The sequence below is a fragment of the Sapajus apella genome, unplaced genomic scaffold (assembly GCF_009761245.1).
Source record: "Sapajus apella isolate SASKATOON/1434 unplaced genomic scaffold, GSC_monkey_1.0 scaffold149, whole genome shotgun sequence".
NCBI classification, from domain to species: Eukaryota; Metazoa; Chordata; class Mammalia; order Primates; family Cebidae; genus Sapajus; species Sapajus apella.
This window is the reverse complement of record NW_022437089.1, coordinates 565820-593755: the sequence shown is the minus strand read 5'-3', so window position 1 is coordinate 593755 and position 27936 is coordinate 565820. Positions and strand designations below refer to the sequence as shown.

The window sequence follows — 27936 nt, the reverse complement described above, 5'->3', positions numbered from 1 at the left end:
TCCACCCCTTAGCGATTACCTTGGAGAAATGAAGACATGCGTTCACACACAAGCCTGCACATAAATGTTTAGAGCTGCTCCATCATATTCACACAAAGCTGGAAACCACACAAGTGTCCTTCAGCGGGTGAATGGCTGAATAAACCCTGATCCAGCCAAACAAAGTTCAAAAAGTATGCTGAGTGAAAGGAGCCAGACCAAAGAATACATACTATATGATTCCATTTGTAGTAAAGTTTAGAAAAGACAGAAATCAGATCACTGGTGGCCAGGGGCGGGGAGTGGAGGGAGTGGTTGGCTGCAAAGGGCATTTGGGAATTCGGAGAGGTGATGGCATGCTCTAGAGCATGGTTTTGGTGATGGTTGCGCAACATTCACCAAAACTCATTGAACTGTAAACCTCAAAAGGGTGAATTTTGCTATATGTAAATTTTACACTTCAATAAAGTTGTTTTTTTCTTTTTGTTGAAGCAGGATCTCACTCTGTTGCCCATGCTGGAGTGTAGTACCGTGATCATGGCTCACTGGAGCCTCAGCCTCGTGGTAGCTGGGACTACAGGCGGACACCACCACGCCCGACTAATTTTTCTATGTTTTTTCTTTTTTTGTGGAGACGGGATCTCACTATGTTGCCCTGGCTGGTGTCGAATAAAGCTGATTTTTAAAAAGACAAGAATTGTTAGAATCAAACCAAACCCAGACGCAAGTATGTGTTTCCAAGTGCTACACGTGAGATACGAAGGCACAGAAAGATTGAAAGGAGAACAGAGAAAGATATGTTGGGCCGAGCCCACCCGGCCTGCCTGCTGGCACTTTCTTCTGCCCCACTGTCAGCTGTGGCTTCGGCCACTTCCACCTGCTCATCGCAGGGTCCAGTACTGTGTCTATGAGGGGTGGGTCATGGGGAGCATGGCTGTGAGAAGCACTTGACGCTGAAGTGAGAGAGACAGCCATCTGTTCCGTGTCCCTGTAACCTCCACAGCAAGCCGGTGGCAGTAGAGGGGTGGCTTGCCTCTTGTTCAGGGCCAATCCCTCCTGCTTCTCCCGGGACTTGCTCTGCCCTTGGTCTTCTGTCACTCTTGCTCTTGTTCCCATTGGCTCCTCCACCTCATTACACAGAAGTCAGAATGGGTGTTGTGGTCAAGCAGAAGAGAATTCAAGTTCCAGTTCTGCCATTTACCTTCTGGGCGATCTTGGATGGGTCACCTGACCTCTCTGAACATTTGTTTCCTCATGTGTGAAATGGGGGCACTGGGGGAGTGAGACAATAACAGCACCGTCATTGAGGGGCTTTGGTTTTCTCCTCTGTAGCGTGAGGCGAATGCTTCAACAGACCTCCCCAGGTCGGTGTGCAATTTAAATGTGCAGGAAACATGACGATGGCAGGGGCATGGCCATGCTCAGGAAATGCGATGTCACGTAAATTCTGGTAATGAATTTTTTGTTATCATAAACGAATCCATCAGTACACATTAGCAGGTGCATTCTATTCCCTTCTTACTTCACCCCTGTCAAAGTCATCTTGATCGGCATCCAACACTAGATTAAATAAAGGATTTGCAGAAGTTGGGGCTTTTGAGAAAAGGCTGGGAATGTGCAGATCAGATCAGCAAAGGCAGGAAGCGGACCACAGCTCAGTGCCTCATGGAAAATACGACCTCTCGGCCCAGCTCATAGCCCTGCTGGCCTCGTGACCCCAGTGGACTCAGTGTCCTTTGCTGTCACCTGAAGATGCCCTGCAAGTGCCCCCACTCTGTCCACTTTCACTCAGGTGCATACTCTTGTCCATTCTCCTCCTAAAGACCCAGCAAACATGGCACCAGACCCTCTCTGAGCACAGGTGGGGCCACTCCAAGCTTCCCCTTCCAGGGGAACTGAAGCTGGCACGATGGGGGTGGGGCATCCTCCAGGGCCCACACCACTTGGGGAGTCTTGTGAGACTGAGTTGAGGGCCCCTGGAATGCTTCACTGGGCGACAGGCATGCCCATAAAAATACCGTGGTCACCAGAGCTGCAATCTGCCATTGAGGCCCCAGGCCCTCCTAGCCCTGAGGCTGCAGCCAGCTAGCTGGCTCCGGAATTCCCACCCCCTCCATTTTGCTTCCTGGCCTGTGAGGTCATGGCCTTGAGCCTAGGAGGAGGCGCTGGGGAGGAGCTCCTTACTTCTCCATCCTGTGCAGGGCTGCATGGTAGAGTGGGAGAGAGTGGGGTCGGCAGGAAAGGTCGGATGGGGCCAATCCAGAGGACAAAGAAATAAGACACCTGAGAGCTTGAAGAAAACCTGGGAGTTGGGAGGGGTAGTTCGAGGTATACCTCTCGGAGACCCTGTCGCCCCTGGGCTCGCCTCCTACCCTGCCGCCCGCCCGCGCTCTGGGGTGCGCAGACGCCAGCGCTGTGCAGCGCCATCCCGACACTCTGGGGATCGAAGCCCTCGCACCCCTTCCATTAGGACCCGGACTAGGCGCCCAGGATTGGGGGCATTCGGGAGAGGTCCCGGGAGTTCTGCCCTGGGTGTTTCGTGCGGATGCCAATCGCCGGCCGGAGCCCTCGGGGGCAGGGTGGAGGCTGGGGGAGAATCGCCTTCCTCACCCGACTCCTCTCTCCACCGCCCGGCCCCAGGTCTTTGGGAACACTCTCGGCCCGGGATTCCCGCTCTGAGCTTTCACTGTGGGCTCCCTTGCGCTGGGGCTCGGGACACTCTCCCGCTGGAGACTGCCGGTCTGCGGGGGAGGGAGTCTGGCGAAACCCGTCGGCGGGGGTCCCGCTGAGCTCCCGGAGTGGGCTGTCCGGGGGTCCCCAGCCCGAGCAGCGCTAGGCTGGGACCAGGGTCTAGGGTGCGGCGGGGCGGGGCCGGCGGCCGGGGAGGTGATCTCACTCCTCCCTCCCCTTCTTCCCCGGCGCTCCCCTCCCCCGCCCCTCCGCGCAAGCCCGCCCCGCCCCGCCCCCGCCGCCGCTGCCGCAGCATCGGCATCGCAGACGCTCTCGGGCGGCGGGTCCGAGGCTGGCGTGCGCGGAGGCTGGGCGGGCAGCCCGAGCGGCGGCCGCAGCGCAGGTAAGGCGGGCTGGCCTGCCCGTGCGCCCGGGCCGCGACCGCGACCCCCTGGGCCCCCCCACGCAGCCCTGCCCGGGGTGCACGGACCAGGGAGCGCCGCCTGGCCCGTCCCGGCCCTCAGTAACCGGCGTTGCGGCCGGAGCCCCACCCATGCCCGGCGACCGACTCCAGGCACCGCAGGCGGGGGCGGGGGCGGGGCGGGTGAGGGAGGCCGGGTGCCCGAGTCCGACAGGTGAGGAGTACCTGGGCGGCACCCCAGATGCCGGCCTTGGCGGGAGAACGGGGCGGGGGGCGTCAGGCAGGGTCTGTGTGGGCCGGTGGGGGCTAAACTTGGCGGGTTCCCGTGCGTGTGTGAGTGTCTGAGAACGGAAGCCAGATCGGGGCCCCGCGCTCCCCCACCGTCTGCCATGGGGTGTGGCCCTGGGCGTGGCTGCCCCTCTTCCCCAGCCGAGAGCCCAGTTTGGTTGAAAACCCCGGCTGCCAGCCTGGTGACAGGCAGATTGGGCTAAGCCGCCCCTGCAGTAGGGGGAGGGGAGGGAACGGAATTGGGCGCTGCCTGCCCCTCCGCCCCAAGGTTGGGGGGGCTTTGTTCTCCTCCTCCTTCTTTCCAAATCTCAGCCTGGGCTCCGCCGGGCTCTCCCGAAAGCCTGCCGCAGAGCCAGGGGCTCCTCCCTGGAGGCGCAGGGCTCCTCCGGAGTCATTTTCCACAGGCTCCGTGGCCAGCCAGGGCTGCACTGGGCGACGTGGGTTCGGTCACCCACTGCTGCGCCTCCCGTGCATAGGTCTCCATCAGGTACAGTCCATCAGGAAGGGGTGAGGGAGGGAGGGCCTCACCAGTTCTGGCAGTCCCTGCTCACTGCCGATCTTCTGCCCACTGCCATATCTTCCCATCTCGGTTATGGGAGGGGTCAGCGATTCCTATTCCCTCCTTTCCAGGTCACACTTTTGGGGCCTCTTGCTTGGCAGGGATTGCAAAGAACACGCACTGCAATTCACTAACCTCACAGGGTGTCTGGACCCCCCCATCCATTACTGCCACTCTCATGGAGGCAGGCCTAGGGTCATCTCATCCCTTCCCCAAAAGGAGTGGGGTCCTGGCACCCTTCAGGTAGATACCCTGCCCCTGTTAACCCCACCCTGAGGGCAGGGGCATGGGGCAGCCCAGTGACATCTCTGCTGAGTCATGTGACCCTGATGTAAATCAGCACAGTCTGCTCTTCTTCCCCTGGGGGCTGCTGCCCAGCCCCATCTTTCTGGGGCGGGGACCTCCCCCCTCACATCGACTCCTTGCTGCAGGTGGTGGGACTTGGCCCAGCCCAGCCTCTCCCCTGGCACAGCTCCCATGCAGTGCCGAATGTGCGCACCTGTGGGCTCCAGAGCCTTTGGGGACTCGGCTGCCTTGGCCACAAGGGAATTCCAGGGCAGGGTTGTGACCTTCCCACCTTTCCGGCTCCCCGGCTCCTGGCCATTTCTCTCAGCTGCATCTGAGTCTCTCTCCACATGTACTGATGTTTGTGTGTGTATGATCCCGAAAGTGATACATCTTATTGTAGTGCACTTGAAATATATAGAAAAGAACAAAAGAAATTAAGATTCGCTGGTGATCTGATCACCAAGAGGGAGACACGTTCAGCACGCCCCAGCCTCCCTGGTTTGCTACACCGCACTCCTAAAAGGCTCCTCCCCCAGTTCCCAGCTGCCAGCCCCCTGCTGAGAATCAGGAGGACAATCTACGCTTCAAGGTGGGGTCTCCTGCCCTGCAGCCAGCGAAGAGTTTCCTTACCCAGGTGCTCAGCATCCCAGAGATGGGCAGTCATGTACTGGGCAGCTGCTCACCATCAGTGCTCCTTTGGGCTGGGCTCTGGGCTGCCCATGGAAGAGCCAGTGAGAAACTGGACTAGCACCGTCCCTGTCTTCATGGGGTGTCACTTGTTTTCTTTTTTTCTTGTTGATTATCTGAAGGGAAAAGGGAGGTGAGAGTGAGGAGGGGCCTGGCCTGAGTGCTCCTACAGTGAGCAGGTTGCCTAGGCTGTGCCCCCAGTCAGCCTCTCCCAGGTCCAAGCCCTTTCCACCACTAGACCTATGGCTGGTGCCTTCCTTGGCATGTGCCTGGCCAGGACTGGCTGGCGAGGGTCAAGGAGATGGGCCTGTGTGCCATACTGGCCAGTCCCCTAGCCCAAGGACTTGGGACAGTCAGTCCCTTTCCCATGAGGGGCAGATTCCTTGATCACCAAGGTCCATTTCAAAGCAAATGGTCCCCAGTGCCACTCGAAATGGCTGCAATTGGGTGCTCTTCTGGTTGTGAGGATGATATGGCCTTGCAGAGTGGCCCAGGCTCCAGGAGGGCACGTTCGGGGGAGAACACTGAGTAGGGGCGGGGTCCTGTGAGGAGGTTTGCCAGGATACGGATCGCAGCCAAGACCCTGGTCTGCCAAGCCTCCCTCTGTGGGCATGAGTGGGGGCCCTGCTCCCCTCCCCTGTGGTTCAGATGGTCAAGGAGGCAGGGAGGCTCGATGCCCCTTAGGGTCCCCAGCAGGGTACTCTTTGCCCTGTCCCCTGTCCCCACGGTGGGCTGGGGTTCGGTCCCTGGGTGGGGCCATCTGGAATGGGCCTGGAGCAGCTCCGCCCCCTCAGTCACTGTCTTACACTTGCTGTGATCTGGCCATCCTGGACACCTCCCTCTCCTGCTTCCCCCACCCCGTGCTCTCTCCTCGGCTGCTTCCACGTATTCCAGCGCCCCACCCCCAGGGCCATCACCTTCCCCTCCTTCTAGGCAGAAGCCTGCTGCCAGGGATGGGGGTGCACCACTCCCCTGTCTCCGCCTTCTGCCGCTGCTTGCCTGGCCCTCCCTTCTTCTCCCTTTCTGTCGGGGCCCTGCTCCATCTCTCTGCTTACCCTTTTGTCTGTCTTCCACTGCTCTGCTCCTCTCCCTGTCCCCCCAGATGCCCCGGCCTCACCCTTGATGGCCCTGAGATTGTGCCCTGTCCAGCAGCCACTCAGCACCCCTCTGCTGGACTCTACGCCTTGGGGTTGGGCCCAGACCCCTCATAGGGGCCTTGTCTGAGTGGAAGGCTGGATGGCGGGTGCCTGGTGAGCACCATGCAGATGAGCACGGAGGGAGGTAGCCCGCCCAGTCTGCCTTCTCCCCGATATCAACAGGGTCTTTGTGGCTTCCTGAAGGCTGTGGCTGGAGAGAGAGGGAGGAGCCGGGGAGGGTCTGGCCGCTGTTCTTTCTAGAAGCTTTTCTTTGTCCAGTGCCCCCCACCCTAGGCCCCTGTGTTCTTCTCAGGTTGGAAAGCTGCAGAGGGAGTGGCCAGCCACTGCCCTGCCGTCAGCAGCTCCTGGCCCCTACGCCCAGCGGGGGCAGCTGCCTGGGCCAGGGATTGGGTGGGGCAGGAGGGTGGCAGCGTCCTGGGCTCCATGCACTTGGCCAAGGAGGACTTCTGAGCCTGTCAATCCCAGTGTGAGGGAGGAGCCTGAAGAAGAGGGACTGAGTCCTGGGAGCCCCTCTGCCGCCAGCACTCCCGCCAGGCAGTCTTCCTCTCTGCATGTGTGGGGTTCACGTCTCTGCTTCTGTGTATTTGTGTGTGTGTGTGTGTGTGTGTGTGTGTGTGTGAACTTCCAGTATTCCTGTTTGCCTGGGGGGGTCATATATTTGGCTGCATGTATATGTGTGTTCATGAGCCAGCATGCACACAGATATTGTCATATGGCCACGTGGGTCTCCTCAGATGCCCCAACAGGGCCTGTGCTGGGAAGGGGTGGGGCTGAGGGTGGCGGCTACAGTGGCTAGCAGCAGCACTGCATGATACAGGGACAGCGCCTCTGGCCAACCCAGGCCGTGCTTCAGTGGAGGGGTTCCCTGTAGCCCTCTCCCCCCGCCATCTGTGTCTGTGTTCATGACTTAGGAATGCCCAAGCCCTGGGGATCACAGAGGCTCCATTGTCTGCTCCCGGGCTTCCTGTGTCCCCCTCTGCTCTTTAACCCTTTGGGAGTGGGGCCCTTGGAGGGGGCCAGTGGGGCTTGGCAGTGTCTGAGCTGCTTCCAGGCACCCCTGCCCCACCCTACAAGCCAACACAGGCTAGGTGTCCCAGGACTGGCTTGGGCCAGGGCCTCTCCTTGCCCTGGGCTCGGCTCCCTCCCAGTTCTCCTCTTCAGGCCATAGGAACTGGATGCACTCTGTCCCTTCTGGCCTGGCCCCTGAACCCGCCCTCCAGTGCTAGGGTAATCCTAGCTCACTGAGGAGCCTCAGGGCCTGAGAGAAGCCCTGTTTTTGCTGCCACCTCATTTCTCTGGCTTTCAGGGGTCTGGGAAGCTGGAGCCTTGGCCCTGCTCCCCTGGGTGACTAGGGAAGCCTTGCCCTCTGCTGGGCATCTGTACCCCCTTAGACACAAGAATGGGGCCAGTGCTGTCCCTAAGTGCTGACTGGAGAGGGGCCTCTTTGGGAGGGGTTCTGGAGCCTCTGGTTGCAAGAAACGGGTCAGAACAAGTCCAGATCCCAGAGAGCAGAGAGGGGACCAAGAAACCAGCCTGTCCCCAAGCCCAAAAGGGAAAGGAGTTGGCCTTCTCTTGGACTGAATACCTGGGTGGGGGAGTTGGGGGTTTTGGGGGTTCCAGTCCCGGGCTTCAGCTCTGTGCTGAGACGTGATGCTGATCACATTCTACTTCCGCATGGCCTCCCTGCCAAGATGTCACTCCCTGCCCCCCACATTTGCCTGCCATCTGCCTCTCAAATAGGTCCTCCCCGAAGGGCAGGATGGCTTGGAGGTCATCTTTGCCCAGGCCCCTGGTCCCCTGGGAAGCCGAGCAGGCGAACATGTGAGGACGCCAGAGCCTCTGAGAGGCAGCTTTGGGAGCCACCATGTCCTCTAGAACTAGCTCTGTGATCTTGGGCACAATCTCCAGTTCTCTAAGCCTCCGTGTCCCCATCTGTAAAATGGGGATGATGGCAGCACTTCCCTCCCTGAGGCAAATCTGGGGAGGAGATGAGTGGATGTGTGTAGAAGTGCTCATGAGACTTCTGGTACACGGTAAGTCCTAACTGTGAGTTGATTTAATAGAACAGTCTGAGGAGGGGTGCAGTTGTTCCCTCCCTTCCCCATCTTCCCTGCACCCCTACAAAGGGTTAACCTCTGTCTCTTCTCCCCATCTTTTAAGGAAAGGTGAGCTGTAGTTGCCTTGGAGACTGAAACCTCACTCTCTCGGGGGTACCCCCTTAGGGAGGGGTGAAGTGGGGAATGCAGAGGACTAAGCAGTCCTAAAGGACTTCTGGACCCCCTGGTACCTGTGCGGGCTCCCTGGAGCAGCCCCTTTATGTGCTGCCGAAATAACCCGATAGGCTACAGCGAGGTTTCCTCTGGCTTCTCCCACCTCTGCTAGCGAGGGACTTAGCTGCATCACCATAGAAACCCGTCAGCCATGGCCTGGTGGGGAGGGCCAGTGGGAGCCTTAAAGGGACACAGTTCATAGGGTGTAGGTGACACCCACACCATTGTATACACACCAACAGGCACAGAGGCCCCTCCAGGCTCCCAGGCCTGCAGGCACATGGGCCAGGAACGGCACTCTGACCCTGCTATGTGCCCTGTGCTGAGCCCCCAGTCCCACCCCCACTCTGGCCCATTGGGTGACGAGGCACCCCAGGAGACAAGGGTGGGAGAAGCTGGGGATTCTCTGCTGCACTGTTGAAGGGCCCTCTTGTTGCTTCTCCTTTGAGAACTCCAGGCAGAACCTGACAGCTGACAGTCAGGTGCGCAGGGCGCATGTGCAGGGCACTGCTAGAGGTTCCCTTCCCAAGGTGTGAGGTGTGGTGTGTGTGTGTGGTGTGGTGTGGTGTGGTGTGTGTGCGTCTGTGTGTGTTTGTGTGTGTGTCTGTGTGTGTGGTGTGGTGTGGTGTGTGGTGTGGTGTGTGTGCGTCTGTGTGTATATATGTGTGTGTTCAGGGAAGGAGCAGCCATCCCAGGTCTAGCCAGTTTCCAAGACCTCCCAGGTCCCTCCCTGGCAAGCTGCTTTCCGTCAGACCCAGGCAGGCTCTGTGGAGCAGAGGACAGAGGACTCCCTGAGGGACCTGCGGGCATACTGGGGGACCAGGTGGGTGGGATGGGGAGAGGCTCTTCTGGGGCTGAACCCCTCCCTGTAGGCTGCTGGGCCTCACCCTCACCTTCCTGGCCCTGTCCCACCAGGGGAGAATGAGTTTGGGACTGGACTCACTTAGGAAAGGCCTCACCTGCAACAGCCCCAACACAGTGGCCGCTGTCCACTCGGTGCATGGTCATACATGCCCACTCTTGGCCTAACACGTGTCAGTCTCCTCCAGCCAGGTGGCCACTGATCCCAGCCAGCAGCAATCTTGGAAGGCTTCCCTGGGGTCTTCTGAGTGCTTCTCCCTCCCCCGTCCCTACCTGCGCAGGAACCCCCCACCTGTTCCCTGCCAGCAGTGCATGGAACTGTCTCATGGCTGTCCCTTACCCAGTGCCACAAGTGGGCAGAGTCTGGATGCTCTGTCAAGTGGGGCTTTGTAGGTCTCTCCGGCCACAGCTCACAGCTGCTTCACCCAGGTCAGCCTGACATCCACTCCCGGGAAGCCCCTCCACTGACCCAGGCCCATCTTCCCTCCTCCCCGCCCCTTGCCTGGAACAGCCCCCAGGGACAAGGACGCTGCGCCCCACGGCCTGCCCACATGCTCACGTGCACACGCCCACCCCCACCCCTCACTCCTCTCTTTCTGCCATTTCTCAGTGGCACTCTCTGTGGCTGCCTCGCACCCTTTGTGCTCCCGTTTCCTCTTCTCTCCCTTTCCCTGCTGCCTGGGTCTCCGTTTCTGAATTTCCCCACCTCCCTAACCATCTCCATCGTGGTTAGCGCCATCTTCCTATGTCTGTCTTTGTCTCCTGCTCCCTCCTGCCTCTTTCTCACTCTGTCTGTCACCCTTGGCAGACCCGGCCTTGGCTCCATCTGTGGAGCACTCCCCCCCCAACTCCTTTGCCCTTGGTGGTGCTGGTGGGGGGTAGAGGGCCTGCTGAGCTGACAACCCTAGCCCTTGCTCTGTAATTGCCTGAGGAATGGTGAGAGATCAGAGACCCAGCAGCAGTGGGAGGGGAGAAGGGAGCCCCCCTCCCAGCTGTTATGCCTCTCAACCTTCTGGCTGCTTCCTGCCTGTCTCCCAGTGCCCAGGGTGGTGAAAAACTGGGTGGCAAATACTGGGAGACCAAAAAAGAAGTTGGATATGAGCCTGTGGGGAGATGGGATGGGACAGGGAGTGGGGACTAGGCGTTTGGGGATACTGTATTTCCTCTGCGTGTACACGCCAAACACCATTCCAGGATTCTAGATTTGGAGGACAAATAGAGGAACTTGCATGGCAGAAATCATCCACCGCCAGAGCACCCAAGCCTCCGACATGCAGGAGCTTGTTCTTGCTCCAGTTTCCTCCCCTCCCCTCCCTAAGACCAGTGCTCAGAGCTCCCAAGGCTGCCTTTTGATCGTCTGCTCTCTGATCTGAGTCTCCTACTGCTCCTACAGGCCTTGAAGTTGAGGCTAGGTCTGCCTGGGGCTTCCCCTGATCTGCTGGCTTTGTGGGGAGAGGCCTGGGTGGAACGGATCGGCTATTGCTCCTCCCTTCTGGGCCGCAGTTCAGCTCTCAAGAGTTGGGAATCACACTTCTTACCCTGCAAGTCATGCTCTGGGCCTCCAGAGCTGGATATGCTGACGACCCACCCTGCCGCTTCTCCACCACCCTCTGCAGCAAGCTCCTGCCCGGAGTCCCCACAGGATCTGCTGCATTTACAGCTCTTCTTGGGTCACTCTGTTACACAAAACTGACAGGGCCCAGAGCTTAGCACAGCATGGCTGACTTCTCTATCATCCTTTTGGTGTTCCTGCTGAGGCTCGGTCCCCACTTTGATAAGGTCCTAGATGGGCAGAGGGAGGATGCGCAGTATGGATTTAATGAAGGCATCCAGTCTGGGACTTCAGCCTTCAAGCTCTGTCACCTAACAACACCCTTCCTGTTTGGAATTGAAGTGGTCTGTCCACTTAGGAGTCTGTTTCCTCTTCTTGTCATTGTCAGGGTAAACCCCTCTTTCTGACCCTTAGTCCTTGGGCCCCCTTTCTTGTACGTGATTGTGGACATGGCTGGCATGACTTGGGCTTTGAGTGGACACACACACCAGTTGAGCTCTGAAGACTCAGACAAGACCTAGAAGTTGGGACTTCGAGACACACAAGAAATACTGCCATGGAAAATGTCCCAGAGCTTGTCCTGACCCCTGCCCTGACCCGAACGTGGAGCATCTGGAAGGGAGGAAGCCTCAGTGGCCTCTCTTGCCCCCAGGGATGTTTTTCTCCTTGCTCTCCTCTCCCTACGAGTTCTCAAGGGAAGACTTCCTTCCCCATTCTTTCGTTTTATTTCTTTTTTTAAATTTAAATTTTTTTTTTTTTTTTTGTGATGGAGTTTCGCTCATGTTGCCCAGGCTGGAGTGCAATGGCACAATCTCGGCTCACTGCAACCTCTGCCTCCTGGATTCAAGCGATTCTCCTGCCTCAGCCTCCCAAATATCTGGGATTACAGGAATGTACCACCACACTTGGCTAATTTTGTATTTTTTTTTTTTTCAAGATGGAGTCTTGCTCTGTTGCCCAGGCTGGAGTGCAATGGCGCAATCTTGGCTCACTGCAATCTCCACCTCCTGGATTCAAGCGATTCTCCTGCCTCAGTCTCCCGAGCAGCTGGGATTCCAGGCATGCACCACCACTCCTGGCTAATTTTTTGTATTTTTTGTACAGACGGGATTTCACCATGTTGCCCAGGCTGGTCTCCAACTCCTGACCTTGTGATCCACCTGTCTCGGCCTCCTAAAGTGATGGGATTACAGGTGTAAGCCACCGTGCCCGGGCCTAATTTTCTATTTTTACTAGAGATAGTGTTTCACCATGTTGGCCTCTCTGGTCTTGAACTCCTGACCTCAGGTGATCCACCCACCTTGGCCTCCCAAAGTGCTGGGATTACAGGCATGAGCCACTGTGCCCAGTCTTCGTCTTCTTTTTTTTGTTTTGTTTTGAGACAGAGTCTCACTCCATCACCCAGGCTATAGTGCAGTGGTCCGACTTCAGCTCACTACAACCTCCGCCTCCTAGGTTCAAGCGATTCTCCTGCCTCAGCCTCCGAAGTAGCTGGGATTGCAGGTGCCCACCACCACGGCCAACTTATATATATATATATATATATATATATATTTTTTTTTTTTTTTTGAGACGGAGTTTCGCTCTTGTTACCCAGGCTGGAGTGCAATGGCGCAATCTCGGCTCACCGCAACCTCCGCCTCCTGGGTTTAGGCAATTCTCCTGCCTCAGCCTCCTTAGTAGCTGAGATTACAGGCACGTGCCACCATGCCCAGCTAATTTTTTATATTTTTAGTAGAGACGGGGTTTCACCATGTTGACCAGGATGGTCTCGATCTCTTGACCTCGTGATCCACCCGCCTCGGCCTCCCACAGTGCTGGGATTACAGGCTTGAGCCACCGCGCCCGACCTATATATATATATTTTAGTAGAGATAGGGTTTTGCCATGTTGGCCATGCTGGTCTCGAACTACTGACCTCAAGTGATCAACCTTTCTCGGCCTCCCAAAGTACTAGGATTACAGGCGTGAGCCACCATGCCTCGCCCTTTCCCCATTCTTCATTTTCCTGAAACTATTCTGTGAAATACAGCGACCTTGAGCCCCTTTCCTCCCTTCTCTATTCCACTTCCCAAGCCCCCCATTAGCTTTGTAGGCCTGTACATCACGCAGGGATCAGTTGGCTCTGAAAGCTATGGCAATGTGACTACAGGAAGAGTTCTTTTCTACATATGTGTGCACACATGCTTTTGTGTGCACGCAGACATAATGGATACAGGGATTCATCCCCACAGATACATAGAGACACACAAGAAGACACACATAGCTAACAGAGTTGTGTGTTGATTCTCTCAGGCACACATACTAACACACCCACCCATGAGTGCACCCCCTCCCAGAGAAGACACACCACAGAAATACGAGCTCACATTCAGCTCACTCCCTGCCTGCAGATCCACAACCGCACACATGTCCACAGGCACCTGCTCACAGACACATGCAGACACATATGGGGATGCCATGCACAGGGGAGCTAATGGGGCAACAAGTTGGTGCTGGAGAGGCAGCTGGCAGAAAAGATGCAGACAGAGAGTAGAGAGGGAGTAAAAGGCAACCTACAGGCCCAGCCAAGGCTATCTGTTCCAGATTTCTCCCTCCAAAGTGGGGAGGGGTGCGGGTGTGGGTGCGGGTGCGGGTGGGGAGGGGAGGGCCGGAGAAGCTGGCCAGCTGGGGGCGGGGCTGAGGGCGGGGCCAGGAGCCCGGGCTCACCCAGATGTTAGTCACTAACGTCCTTTCGTTCTCTCCTCTCTCTTCCCCCACCCTTACCTTCCCTTATCCCCTCTCCCAGTGTTCCCACTCCCAGCTCCCCCCCTCAAGCCGCCCACCATCCCCCTCCCCGGCCAGAGCCTGAACCGAGCCCGGCTGGCTGTGCTGCGCGGTGCCTCTGGGAAGATGGTCGTGGCGCTGCGGTACGTGTGGCCTCTCCTCCTCTGCAGCCCCTGCCTGCTTATCCAGATCCCCGAGGAATGTGAGTAGCTGAAGGAAGCCTGGGCGCCTCCCTTCGCCGTTGTGTTGGGCCCCTCTTTATCTTCTGCCTCCTCACCTTCTCCCTGTTCCGGACCCTGGCTCCTCTCCCTTGCCTTTTCTGGGCACGGGGTGGGCAGGAGGTAGCCAGGACGTTGGGTACCCCGGAGAGAAGGGCAGGGTAGAAGATGCCAGGCGTGTCAGCACCACGGACAGGGACAGGCGCGGCCGGCCGGGGCGATTTCAGCACTAGGGACAGCAAACCCGGCGTAGGGCCCGAGATCTTGGGCCTCCTCCATGCTCTCTTTAGCCCGCCCTATCCCTGCTCACCCCACTCCGACTTCTCCGATTCCACTCCCCATCACAGGGGTGTGGCAGCAGGAGAACAGGGCCATCCCCAGCTTTCAGCTGGCTTGTGCAAAGGCCTGTGTTCAAGTCTTGTCCCCGTTTCTATTTCCCCTTCTGGGCCCTTGGTCACCCTGTCTCTGTACTGAGACAGGAAAAGATGTCTTGAAAAACCCCAGTCCCAGCCCAGCAGCCTTCTGGACCCTTTTTCGTGTGTAGTTATTTGGTGGGGATGGGCGCAGGGCTGCTGGAGCATGTGTCTATGGTTATAACATTTGTGCCGGACACAAGCAGATGAGTGGACCATGGGGAGTGTGGCCATAGGGTTGTGACTAAGCATGAGCATTCTGTGTGTGCTTGTGAGATGGATAGACTTACATGGGTAAGTGTGTGGGTCACTCTGTTATTTACCAGCCAGATTTGTGGAGGTCGGGAGGCATTTGACCATGATGTTTGATTGCAGTGGGTTGTGTGTATGTGTGAGTGGGGCTGAATGTGAGTACACACTTGCATGTGGGGTGGTGTTACTGTGATGGGATTTTCTCCTGAATTCGAGCAAGAATTGTAAGCACACTGTTGTAAATGACTGTCAGGCTGTGTGAGGGGCATGGCACAGGTTATCATGTGTGAGGGAATTTGTGGCTCCAGTCCCTTCCCAGCCTCACCTTAACACCTTTGTTTCTGGGCCTGGACAGGGAGGAAGCCAGTGTCATTGAGAGATTACCTGGCAGATAGGGTTGGGGAAGACTGTGCTAGCAGTAGGACAGGGGCTGGGGAGGCACCTGGCATTGGGAGGCAGTGAGGGCTTGGGGGAGGTAAAGGAGCTGCCCCCTTAGACAGATACATGGAGGGCCATGCACACTCCCCTGGCACAGATGCACATGGACACATGCACACAGGTGCATGAAGACAACCCAGGTGCAGGGATGAAGGAGCAGAGCTACTGAGAGGCCTCACGAGGGGAAATACACAGCAGTGAGGCTTTTAGATACAGAGGACACAGAGGTGGTAGATACACAATATAACACTGTACATAGGAATGCAAGCTGTGCGTTCTCTACCGAAAGATGGGAGTGGGGAGAGAGAACTAGGTCAAAGGCCACAGCAGCTCCAAGGCTGCCCCGGGCACTGACCAGCACTTGTTCTTGACCCTGATATGACACAGCGGATGGTGGCAGGCAGCCAGCCCTCCCTGTTGGAACCTGCCTTCCATCTCTCCCTCTGCAGCCACTCCAGCCCCCTTTGTCTCTTTTCCTGCTTCCTCCACCTAGTTGACTTTCCCCATCCTGTCATCCCTGTCACCGTCTCCCTCCTCAGCCCAGGGCCCACTGCAGCTTCCCCAGGGAGTCCCTTCCTCCCTCTCTGGAATTTCACACTGAGGCCTTCTACAGAGACAAAGCTCTCAGAGGCAGGCTGCTGCTCCCTCCCACCATCTCTCTTCTCCCTTCCTCAAGGCTGCCCTGGCCAGTGCTCTGCAGAGTCCTGGGACTGGGGGAACAGCTCTGGCCTCTGCCCCAGAGAGCTTGGTGGCTGGCTGGGAGGAAGGAGGGAGAAGAGGAGGGCTGGTGCCAACCCTGCAAGCTACGGAAACTCAGATGCAGCAGGGCCTTTGGGATAGTTTTCAGGGGGAGGGGGCAGCAGAGCCCTGAAGGCTGGGCCCTGGTAATTGAAAACACTCAGCTGTGCTAATTGGATTAGGAGGGAAGCGGGCTACAGCAGGGGAGGGTGCCTTCCAAGGCATCCTGAATGGGTGAGGTCAGTTCTGCAGGCCCTGCCGTGGGGCTGCAAGGACACTCCTTATTAAAAGCAAGCATTTCTCTCTCCCTGTCTGCTAGAGCTGGAGGCACGGCCTGGCTGCCCCTGGGCTACATACCCCGTGTGCCGGTCCAGTGGAGCCCCTCTTCCTGGGCATCGCCCTGCCCTGGGGAGAGTTCCCCAGGCTCTGTCCCATCTCCCTGGGCTTGACCTGCCACTGCTCCAGCCCAGCACATGTCCCCTTGTTGCCACTGCCAGGGCCTCCTCTCCTGCCTTTTCCTCTCCATGGCGGGGGGGAGGTGCAAGAGCTTACTGTGTCCCCTGCCATCTACTCCCCTTTGGGGCTGCCTGTCAGTATTTCTCTCCATTCCCTCCCTTGCTGCCTACCTGGATTTCTCAGATGAAGGACACCATGGTAAGTTGGGGAGGGGTGAGAGTGTTTCCCAGAAGGCCAAGGAGAGGAGTAAGGGGCCCTTGGCTGAGCCTGCAACCCTGCCCCCAAGTGCCATGGCCCTGCTCGGCTCTCCCTGAGCGCCATGGACTTCTCTCACCTGTGCCGGGCTGGCCTTGTTCTGTCTCTGCCCCAGCCTGGGCCCTCTGTCACCCTCACTGTCCCTCTGTGCCATTCTTTCTGGTCCCTTCTCCCCTGTCAGGGGTTTGTCCTTCTTGGTTTCTGTGTCTTGGCTTTTGTTGCCCCTGCTTCTTTCTGTCATATCTTTTTTGTCTGTCTTTGGCATCTCTTTGTAACTTCCGTTGCTGTCCCCTCTGTCCCTGCCTCTCTCTACATTTTTGCATGTGTCCCTTTTTCTCTCTCTCCTTCCTTTCACGTCCCACAAGCCTCTTTTGTTCTTCTCCTCCATTCTGCCCCGATGGCCGTAGGGCCTCCAGGGGCTCTGGACCCTGCTTCCCTCATGGTGGGACAGGGGCTGAGGCCATGACGCCAGCCAAGCAGCACCCTCACCACCGCTCTCTCCACCCTGTCTCCAGTGATGGAGCCACCTGTCATCACAGAACAGTCTCCACGGCGCCTGGTTGTCTTCCCCACAGATGACATCAGCCTCAAGTGTGAGGCCAGTGGCAAGCCTGAAGTGCAGTGAGTGATCTCTGCCCTCTCAGCCCCTGTTACCCACCACTTACCCTAGCCTTGTGCCTCCCCGAACCACCTAACTTCTAAGCCCAGAAGCCCCAGATCTTCACAATCACCCCAAGTCCTCACCATCTCCCAGCCCATCCCCTGGGGGCTCTGGCTGATGCCCTCATCCCTCCAGCCTGTTCCAGCCCCCATTGGGTTCCAGGGCTTCAGTCCTCTGGGCCTTTTTCTGCCCACAGGTTCCGCTGGACGAGGGATGGTGTCCACTTCAAACCCAAGGATGAACTGGGTGTGACTGTTTACCAGTCGCCCCACTCTGGCTCCTTCACAATCACGGGCAACAACAGCAACTTTGCCCAGAGGTTCCAGGGCATCTACCGCTGCTTTGCCAGCAATAAGCTGGGCACCGCCATGTCCCATGAGATCCGGCTCATGGCCGAGGGTGCGAGGCGCTGCAGGGACCAGGGAGGGCAGGTCCCGGCAGCTTGTGTGGGAATGTGGGCTGGAAGCTGCCAGCCCTCCGCCCTGCCCCATCTTCTTCCCGGCCCATGTTTTTCTTGTGCAGCGTCCTCCTTGTTTGCTCTGTCTCTGTCTCTATCGTGCTTCTGGTCAGCTCATGCCCCTACACTCCCTCAGGCTTTCTGGGTACCTGCGGTGCCTGCGGGGAAGGGGGTAGGGGGAGCGGGGTGGTGGGGACAGTGACTGTTTCTGGGCGGACCCGCCTGAGTCACTGCAGTCATCTCTGTCCACACGCGCACTCCTTAGGGGGGCCCCTCTTCCCCAGCTTTTCCACTTGGCTCTCCATCTGTCCCTCTCCCCAACTTGGTCTCTCTTGCTCCAGGGCTCTGTCTTTATCTGTGCCGCCCTTTCCCTGGGGTTTTCCCTTCACATTCTATCTTCCCTGAGCTTTCTGCCTCCTGAGCACTCTCCCCTCTCCTCCCCACCCCTCCGGTTACCTTGGGAACCGTTGCCATGGTTTCCGTGTCAGGATGATGGAAGGGTCTGTGACTCCCGCATCCCTCCACAGCTCCCCTCCCCCATCACTGCACCTCAGCCTCAGCTTCCCCCCACCCGTCCTTTCCTGGGGTGGGCAGGGAGAGCTGAGCACTGTGGAGGCTGAGCCCTTCCTGGCCGCCTGGCCTCCTGGTCACCCTGGCCTCTTTAGGTGCCGGTCTCCGTCGTGAGCCCAGAAGGTACCGAGAGTGTCTGCCTCCCTTTCTGTGAACTTTCTCCTGGCCTGATCCTCTTGCCCCCTCATCCATCCCCGGGGTAGCCCACTCCCATTTCCCTTCTGCCCAGCACCATCTGGACCAGGAGGAGAGTGTTAGCTCCTCTGTCCCTTCTAGGTGCCCCCAAGTGGCCAAAGGAGACAGTGAAGCCTGTGGAGGTAGAGGAAGGGGAGTCGGTGGTTCTGCCTTGCCACCCTCCCCCGAGTGCAGAGCCTCTCCGGATCTACTGGATGAACAGCAGTGGGTGCTGGCAGGGGGCTGCCTCATGGGGCCGGGGTGTCAGTGAGAGTGTCTTCCCGGACGGGGTCATGACCTCGGTGTCCTTGCCCCCTGCAGAGATCCTGCACATCAAGCAGGACGAGCGGGTGACGATGGGCCAGAACGGCAACCTCTACTTTGCCAACGTGCTCACCTCCGACAACCACTCAGACTACATCTGCCACGCCCACTTCCCAGGCACCCGGACCATCATTCAGAAGGAACCCATTGACCTCCGGGTGAAGGCCAGTGAGTCTCAGTGGCTGTGCACCATCTCCCTAACTTCTCTCACCCTCAGGCACGGCCCTTCCCATCATGGTCCATCAGACAACAGGCTTCCTCAAGAACAGCTTGGCTCCCACCTCTACCCTGCCCAGACACCTTCCCAGGCATCGAGAGCAGAGACAGGACACTCTCCTTAATAGAGGAAGAAGCAGAGGCCCCAGGGGCTGGCTGGAGTGTCGAGTCACTCAGCCTTGCGATTCTGGGGTGGAGGGAAGAGTGGGCAGCCCACCGACTCCCTTTCTCCTGGCAGCCAACAGCATGATTGACAGGAAGCCCCGCCTGCTCTTCCCCACCAACTCCAGCAGCCACCTGGTGGCCTTGCAGGGGCAGCCATTGGTCCTGGAGTGCATTGCTGAGGGCTTGTGAGTCTGGGCACCCAGGGCAGGGTGGGGCAGCCCTGGCGGGGAGTGCAGACCTCCACAGGGCATAGGGGCTGGGGTGAGCGGCCTTGCCTTCTCTCCCTTCTGCTCTCTTCCTTTGGCCTCCTGGGCAGTCCCACGCCGACCATCAAATGGCTGCGCCCCAGTGGCCCCATGCCAGCTGACCGTGTCACCTACCAGAACCACAACAAGACCCTGCAGCTGCTGAACGTGGGCGAGGAGGACGATGGCGAGTACCGCTGCCTGGCTGAGAACTCACTGGGCAGTGCACGGCATGACTACTATGTCACCGTGGAGGGTACGGTGGCCTACCGTCATGGGGGAGGGGAGGGTCTGCTCGGGGAACAAGAGCTGGCTGCAGGCTTCGGGCTCAGGGCGGCTCTCTCCTTCTTCCCAGCTGCCCCGTACTGGCTGCACAAGCCCCAGAGCCATCTGTATGGGCCAGGAGAGACTGCCCGCCTGGACTGCCAAGTCCAAGGCAGGCCTCAACCAGAGATCACCTGGAGAATCAACGGGATCCCCGTGGAGGGTGAGCAGGGCCTCAGGCAGGAGTGGGGAGTGCTGTGAGCCCTAAGCACTGTGGGGCAGAGGAAGAGGAGGGTAAGGAACAGCCTCAACGCAGCTCAATGCCCTGCCGGGGCCCATGGGCCCACCTGCTGCATGCACAGAGCTGGCCAAGGACCAGAAGTACCGGATCCAGCGTGGCGCCCTGATCCTGAGCAACGTGCAGCCCAGTGACACGATGGTGACTCAGTGTGAGGCCGGCAACCGGCATGGGCTCCTGCTGGCCAATGCCTACATCTACGTTGTCCGTGAGTGCCCTCCCTTCCTTACTTCCTCACTCCCAGTCTGTCCCTGCAGCCCACTGGGCCAGGCCACCGGAGTGGCTCAGCTGCCAGCTGATGTATCCCTGGCCTACCAGGCTGGAACCAGCCTTTCTCCTTGCTGAGACCTTTCGTCCCATCTCACTCAGCCTCATGACAGCAGGGGGAGATGTAAGAGGGGAAAGGTCTTGTCACCGTGACTAAGCGGATGCTCACCCCAGACAGGATGTCACTCAGGCCAGCCCGGGTGGCTCCTCTCCTGGAGCCTCAGGGAAGACTGGGGACCAGGCCAGGAAGACTTCTGGGGAGAGGGGACTGTCAGTTGGGCCTGGAATAACTGGTAAAAGCTGGGTGGCTGCAACCTGAGGCGCATCTGAGACAGAGGGCAGTGTCTGAAGACAGAGAGACCCAGCCTGTTGGAGGCCTCAGCTGGGAGCAGGGAAGCAAGACTTGCAGGGCTCTTGGGGGCCCAAGGAAGCCATGCAAAGGGTTCCTGGCTCCTGGCACAGCTGTGGCCCCAAGTCCTGCTCTGTCTCCCAAGACTGTTCCTCCCCCAGAGCTGCCGGCCAAGATCCTGACTGCAGACAATCAGACATACATGGCTGTCCGGGGCAGCACCGCCTACCTTCTATGCAAGGCCTTTGGAGCGCCTGTGCCCAGTGTTCAGTGGTGAGTGTCTTGTCCTGGTGGTGGTGAGTGTCCTGTCCCAGTAGCCAGGGAGCCAGGGAGGGCAGGGAGCCCAGGCCAGCTGGTCAGAGCCAGGTCCGCCCTGCTTACTGTAGGCTAGATGAGGATGGGACAACCGTGCTTCAGGACGAACGCTTCTTCCCCTATGCCAACGGGACCCTGGGCATTCGAGACCTCCAGGCCAATGACACTGGACGCTACTTCTGCCAGGCTGCCAATGACCAAAATAATGTGACTATTGTGGCTAACCTGCAGATTAAAGGTCAGGCGACCCTTGCCACGTGGTTGGCAGTGCCTCTGGGAGGGAGGGTCCAGGTCTCTGGAGGACATCAGACTGACTTCCCCATGTACCCATTACCCTCAGATGCAACGCAGATCACCCAGGGTCCCCGAAGCACCATTGAGAAGAAAGGTTCGAGGGTGACCTTCACATGCCAGGCCTCCTTTGACCCCTCCTTGCAGCCCAGCATCACCTGGCGTGGGGACGGCCGAGACCTCCAGGAGCTTGGGGACAGTGACAAGTGAGCACAGTGATGGTGAAAGGGGGCAGAGTAGGAAAAGCTGGAAGTCCAGACCTCTTGGCCTCATCCCTGCTTTGAGGGGGAAGGCTCTGGCAGGAGCAGGGAAAGAAGGCAGGAGGGAGGGATGGGAAGAGGAGAAGAGCCCAGGCAGCAGGAAGGACAGACACGGGTCCTCCACAGGTACTTCATAGAGGACGGGCGCCTGGTCATCCACAGTCTGGACTACAGTGACCAGGGCAACTACAGCTGCGTGGCCAGCACTGAGCTGGATGTGGTGGAGAGCAGGGCACAGCTCTTGGTGGTGGGTAAGTTGCAGGGTGGCAGCCTCCACTCCAGAAGGCCAGGCTCACATTGCTGGGCCCTTTAAGCAGCCACCCTCCCTGCCCTCAGGGAGCCCCGGGTTGGTGCCTCGGCTGTCAGTGTCTGATCTGCACCTGCTGAAGCAGAGCCAGGTGCGCCTGTCCTGGAGTCCTGCGGAAGACCACAACGCCCCCATTGAGAGTAAGAGGCCTGAGCTCGGTGCCACCCCCACCATCACCTCTGCCAGCCCTGTTCTGTCCTGGGGTCTTCCCTTCTCCTGGGGCCTTACTGGGGAGACATGGTTTGGGGGGACTCACGGTTCCTCATGGGAATCTGGAGATGCCAGTTGACCTGGGTACTCAGGGGTCCAGACTATACCCAACCCCTCCACAGCCCTTCCCCCCAAGCCATACACTTATTACTCCATTGCTTTACTTCTTGGCAGAGTATGACATTGAATTTGAGGACAAGGAAATGGCGCCTGAGAAATGGTACAGTCTGGGCAAGGTGCCAGGGAACCAGACCTCTACCACCCTGAAGCTGTCGCCCTATGTCCACTACACCTTTAGGGTTACTGCCATCAACAAATACGGCCCTGGGGAGCCCAGCCCGGTCTCTGAGACTGTGGTCACACCTGAGGCAGGTGAGTCAGGGTGGCACCCACTCCCATGCCAACTGGAAGGGTCTCTGGGCTGTTAAGGGAGGGCTTAGAGAGGCACTGTGCCCAAGCTCCTCTGCTTCCAAATTTCCAGGGGAAGTGAGAGGGGGCTGGACTCCCTTGGTTCCAGAATGAGCCATTTGTTCCTTGGTCTTCAGCCCTTGTGGCCCTCCACAAGAGGCTGCCGCATTAATGTGTTCACACATTCCTTTCCAGCCCCGGAGAAGAACCCTGTGAACGTGAAGGGGGAAGGCAATGAGACCACCAATATGGTGATCACGTGGAAGGTGAGGGTCCTTGGGCTGAGATGCCCGTGGGGCATAGGGCCACACCTTTGGCTGTGCTAAGGAAGGGGCTGATGTCTGGGGATGCCCATCTGCTCTGGGGGGCAGGCCGAAGAATGCTGGTGCTCTTGGCCAACCAACTCCTCCTCTGCTGGCCTCCTCCAGCCACTCCGGTGGATGGACTGGAACGCCCCCCAGGTTCAGTACCGCGTGCAGTGGCGCCCTCAGGGGACACGAGGACCCTGGCAAGAGCAGATTGTCAGCGACCCCTTCCTGGTGGTGTCAAACACGTCCACCTTCGTGCCCTATGAGATCAAAGTCCAGGCTGTCAACAGACAGGGCAAGGGCCCAGAGCCCCAGGTCACCATCGGCTACTCCGGAGAGGACTGTGAGTATCCAGCGGGGCCCCTTGCCCGGGGTGGAGCTCACCTGCTTCCACACCAGCACATGTCCACACCTCTCAGTGCTGGGGTGTGCCTTTCCTAAGGATGAGGATATTCTCTTACATAACCAGAGCGACTTTATGAAATTCCCCACACTTCACATTGATACAACACATTTCTATAATTGTCAGTGGTATTCCAGATGGTAACTTGAAGCACCTGGTCAAGGTTTTTTTTCTAGTTTCTCTCTCTCTCTCTTTTTTTTTTTTTTTTTTGACACGTTGTTTTGCTCTTGTTGCGCAGGCTGGAGTGCAATGGCATGGTCTTGGTCAGCTCACTGCAACCTCTGCCTCCAGGGTTCAAGCAATTGTCCTGCCTCAGCCTTTCTCCTGCCTCAGCCTTCCAAGTAGCTGGGATTACAAGCATGCGCCACCACGCCAGGCTAATTTTGTATCTTTAGTAGAGACTGGGTTTTACCATGTTGGTCAGGCTGGTCTCAAACTCCTGACCTCAAATGATCTGCCCGAGGCCGGGTGCCAGGGCTCATGCCTGTCATCCCAGCACTTTGGGAGGCCGAGACACCTGAGGTCGGGAGTTCAAGACCAGCCTAACCAACATGGAGAAACCCCATCTCTACTAAAAATAAATATTAGCTGGGCATGGCTGGGGCATATGCCTGTAATCCCAGCTACTCAGGATGCTGAGGCAGGAGAATCCCTTGAGCCTGGGAGGTGGAGGTTGCAGTGAACTGACATCATGTCATTACACTCCAGCCTGGGCAACAAGAGCAAAACTCTTCCTCAAAACAAACAAACAAATGATCTGCCCACCTCGGCCTCCCAAAGTGCTGGAATTACAGATATGAGCCACCGCGCCGGCCATGGTTTCTCCTTTGTATGTTACTATTTTCACCTTTGCAACTGATAAGCCGCCCAGGGAGCACCCTTGAGACCATGCAGAGGCACTGCTCCTCTTCAATGTGCCCCCAAAAACATCCGAATCCATCTTCCCTGTGTAGGGGGGCTTGGGGCTGGCCTCAGGGCTGGGATGAGAGCCTGTGGCTCTCTTCAAGTCACTGGCGGTTTCCAGACCCCCAGGCAGTCCCTGAGCTGGAAGGCATTGAGATCCTCAACTCAAGCGCCGTGCTGGTCAAGTGGCGGCCAGTGGACCTAGCCCAGGTCAAGGGCCACCTCCGAGGATACAATGTAAGAGTCCAAGGTGTGGGGGCCAGGAGGGTGGTCACTGAGGTGAAGTGACAAGATGGGGGGGGGGCTTTGCCACCTGCCAGCTGCTGTCCTGGAAGTCTTGGGTTGGTGGTGGGAGTGTGCGCTGGGGGACCTGCTGGGCACCTTCTGCCCTTTGAGGCCTTCTATCCACCTGTGCAGGTAACGTACTGGAGGGAGGGCAGTCAGCGAAAGCACAGCAAGAGGCACACTCACAGAGACCATGTGGTGGTGCCCGCCAACACCACCAGCGTCATCCTCAGTGGCTTGCGACCCTATAGCTCCTACCACCTGGAGGTGCAGGTCTTTAACGGGCGGGGATTGGGGCCCGCCAGCGAGTTCACCTTTAGCACCCCAGAGGGAGGTGAGTTCTGTACCCACGCCTCATCCCTGCCCTCCTCCCCAGACCTGGGCGAGGACCTACCTGCCACTCGGTTCTGTGCCCTGCAGTGCCCGGCCACCCCGAGGCGCTGCACGTGGAGTGCCAGTCGAACACCAGTCTGCGGCTGCACTGGCAGCCCCCGCTCAGCCACAACGGCGTGCTCACCGGCTACGTGCTCTCCTACCGCCCCCGTGCGTGCCCGCCCGCCCCACAGGGAAGGGAGGTGGAGGGGCCATGGGGAGGGGGCAGAGCTGCATCCACAGCCAACCCCTGCCTGTCCCCACAGTGGATGAGGGGGGCAAGGGGCAGCTGTCCTTCAACCTTCGGGACCCCGAACTTCGGACACACAACCTCACCGATCTTAGTCCCCACCTGCGGTACCGCTTCCAGCTTCAGGCCACCACCAAAGAGGGCCCTGGTGAAGCCATTGTACGGGAAGGAGGCACTATGGCCTTGTCTGGTAAGCGGGGCGGCCCTGGCCAGCAGGATCCAAGAGGGAGGGCCTTAGACTACCTGGCAGCTGCCACAGTCTCCTTGTGCCACTGCGTCCCCAGGGATCTCGGATTTTGGCAACATCTCAGCCACAGCGGGTGAAAACTACAGCGTCGTCTCCTGGGTCCCCAGGGAGGGCCAGTGCAACTTCAGGTTCCATATCTTGTTCAAAGCCTTGGGAGGTGAGTGTGAAAGGGGGCCCTGGGGAGTGATGGGGAAGGGGGCTCTGGGCCAGAGGGGCTGCCTGGAACTCCGACTCACCCCCACTGCCACCCTCTCACCCTCGCAGAAGAGAAGGGCGGGGCTTACGTCAGCTACAACCAGAGCTCCTACACGCAGGGGGACCTGCAGCCTGACACTGACTATGAGATCCACTTGTTTAAGGAGAGGATGTTCCAGCACAGGATGGCTGTGAAGACCAATGGCACAGGTGAGGCACTGGGGACCTGCCATTGGCTGCCAGGGAGGCATGGGTGCCGCCCAATTCATGTCCCTGTGTCCCCTGAATGTCCACTACTGCCCAGGCCCCCTCCACAGCTCCTGTCTGCTTCTCCTCCCAGAATCTGGGTGTCCCCGAATTAGCCCCCTTTCATACCCTTTCCGCAGATGCCCTCTTCCCTATCTCCCTGACCCTGTCACTCTTCAGCACCCCAGAGGGTCCGGACTTCAGGAGCATACTTCTGGGCCCCTGGTCGGGTTCAGGCTTGGGCGGCAGTGTGGGTGTCTCACCCTCAGGCCGAGTGAGGCTCCCTCCTGCGGGCTTCGCCACTGAGGGCTGGTTCATTGGCTTTGTGAGCGCCATCATCCTCCTGCTCCTCCTCCTGCTCATCCTCTGCTTCATCAAGCGCAGCAAGGGCGGCAAATACTCAGGTAGCCTCTGAGCCCCACATGAGGGGTGGAGCCCCTGACAAGCTCTCAGCAGGACGGCAGAGGCATGATAGGGTGGGCTGGGGAATCATCCTTCCAGGCCACGCCTGGGGAGACAGGGAAGTGGTGGTGGGCCGCAGAGGACGAGTGGTTTGTATTTCAGAGCCTGTTGTCTCTGGGCGCTGTTGAGACAGATCGCTGGGGGTGCAGGGCAAAGAGGGGCCTGGAGCCCCGGGTCAGGCTGGGGCAGGAGAGGAAGCTGTTCTTCTCTGTGTCTCCAGTGAAGGATAAAGAGGACACCCAGGTGGACTCTGAAGCCCGACCGATGAAAGATGAGACTTTCGGCGAGTACAGGTGAGCCTGAGGCCAGGGCTGGGGCTGGGGCTGGGCTCCACCCTGGTCTTCACCTCTCACCCCCTCTCTCTCTCTGTGCTGCCGGGTGACTTCAGGTCCCTGGAGAGGTAAGGCAGGGACGGTGGGGAGGGCCCGATAGCAGGGACCCCCTGTAGACAGTGCATCCCTGGCATGCCATTGTCCCCTGGCTGCAGGGGCTCTGACAGGACTCTCACTTCCAAGCCCCTAGGCCTCGCAGCTCCTCATTTCAGGGAGAGACCAACATGCCCCAGCCCCTCCTCTCCACACTGTTACCTTCACTGTTCCCCTCCTCCCCAGGGAGGCCCCAGACAGGCTCCCATACAGGAAGCAGGCCTCACAACCCTCCGGCTGAGTGCGCACTTGCTCCCTCAGTCCCCAGGATCTGGGGACTGCCCAAACATGAGCGCATTCTAAGCAACTGGAAGTCAGGCGGACATCTGCCTTACCCCCAGCCAGGCTCCTGCCAGGCTGCCAGGGCTGCTGCAGGGGCTCGGCAGCAGTGTCACTCACACTTGACCTGTGCCTCCGCAGTGACAATGAAGAGAAGGCCTTCGGCAGCAGCCAGCCCTCGCTCAACGGAGACATCAAGCCCCTGGGCAGTGACGACAGCCTGGCCGATTATGGGGGCAGTGTGGATGTTCAGTTCAATGAAGACGGCTCCTTCATTGGCCAGTACAGTGGCAAGAAGGAGAAGGAGGCGGCGGGGGGCAACGACAGCTCAGGGGCTACCTCCCCCATCAACCCTGCCGTGGCCCTAGAATAGTGGAGTCCAGGACAGGAGAAGCTGTGCCCCTGGCCTTGGGATCAAGGCCCCTCTCTCTCCAGCAGGCCCATGGGAGGCTGGAGTTGGGGCAGAGGACAACTTGCTGCCTCTGATCCCCTTCTTACCACTCGGTCCCCACTTTATTGCCAAAACCCAGCTGCACCTCTTCCTGGGCACCCACTGCTTTGCCTCAGCTTGGGGGCAGATCTCCCACATGTCAGGAGTCTTTGGGTGCTGCCTCGCCAGCTCATTTGGACAGAGAGGCTGTGGTTGGGGAGAGAAGTAGAGGTGGCCCAGAAGGGTCTCCAAGATGCTGCCTTTCTTGCACTCTGACTGGGGTCAGACATGGTGGGGTATCCTCAGGACCAGGCTTGGCACATTCCCCTCCCCCAGCCACTCCCTGGCCAGCCTGGCTGGGACTGGGGACAGAACTTGGTGTCCCCACCATCTGCTCTTTTCTTTGCCATCTCTGCTCCAACCGGAATGGGAGCCGGGCAAGCTGGCCACAGGGGCAGGGGAGGCCATCTGGAGGGCCCAGAGAGTCCCCCCCAGCATCACAGTCTGGCAGCACCACCTCTTCCCACCGCCCAGCCCGCCCCATGGCCAGCTTTCAGGAGCTCCATACACGCGCTGCCTTCGGTACCCACCAGACAACATCCAAGTGGCCTCCTCCACTACCTGGCTGTGGGGCGGGCACACCTCCCACTGCCCACCGGCAGGCCTCTTCCAGCCGCCCCCGCCCCCCAGGACCCCTTAGTAACCCCGCCCCCATCGTCTGAACAGTTCTCTTCCTCAGCCTCCTCCTGCCCCTACCTTGGGAATGTAAATACACCGTGACTTTGAAAGTTTGTACCCTGTCCTTCCCTTTATGCCACTAGTGTGTAGCCAGATGTCTGAGTCTCTAGGTGGTTTCTAGGTTTTATAGCAATTAGCTTTGATGAACCCATCCCAGGAAAAATTAAAACAGACAAAAAAAAAGGAAAGATTGGTTCTCCCAGCACTGCTGTGACCCTGCCCAGCAGCCACGGCCTCCCTGTGCTTGGTCTACTGATAAGCCCTCTACAAAAAACAAAAGTATATATATATATGTACATAATATCAGAATTATAACAGGCAAATAAACCTGCACATCAAGAGTA

At 58.5% G+C, this 27936-nt stretch overlaps 1 protein-coding gene and 1 pseudogene across 10 annotated transcripts; one reads left to right on the top strand and one right to left on the bottom strand.

The window, feature by feature from the left end:
• Positions 1-603: 603 nt before the first annotated feature.
• Positions 604-3943, bottom strand: LOC116541268 (annotated as a pseudogene).
• L1CAM (L1 cell adhesion molecule) lies at positions 2952-27936 on the top strand. 10 transcript variants are annotated; one of them, XR_004264751.1, is made up of 30 exons: positions 2952-3052; positions 13521-13700; positions 16197-16211; positions 16784-16889; positions 17126-17328; positions 18233-18355; positions 18452-18622; positions 18909-19020; positions 19152-19336; positions 19436-19567; positions 19707-19850; positions 20420-20531; positions 20645-20811; positions 20914-21070; positions 21251-21375; positions 21461-21571; positions 21816-22013; positions 22245-22315; positions 22478-22700; positions 23785-23900; positions 24081-24282; positions 24369-24491; positions 24587-24760; positions 24855-24974; positions 25082-25222; positions 25528-25662; positions 25941-26013; positions 26109-26120; positions 26566-27135; positions 27167-27936. XR_004264751.1 is itself a non-coding variant. In XM_032265239.1 (29 exons), exons 2-29 carry the CDS (start codon positions 13625-13627, stop codon positions 26795-26797), a joined length of 3759 nt encoding a protein of 1252 aa, XP_032121130.1. In that variant the 5' UTR covers positions 2952-3052; positions 13521-13624; the 3' UTR covers positions 26798-27936. The 10 variants fall into 10 exon arrangements, 3 of the variants coding, with proteins under 3 accessions (XP_032121130.1, XP_032121131.1, XP_032121132.1); XR_004264753.1 differs by lacking the exon at positions 16197-16211; XR_004264755.1 differs by lacking the exon at positions 19436-19567.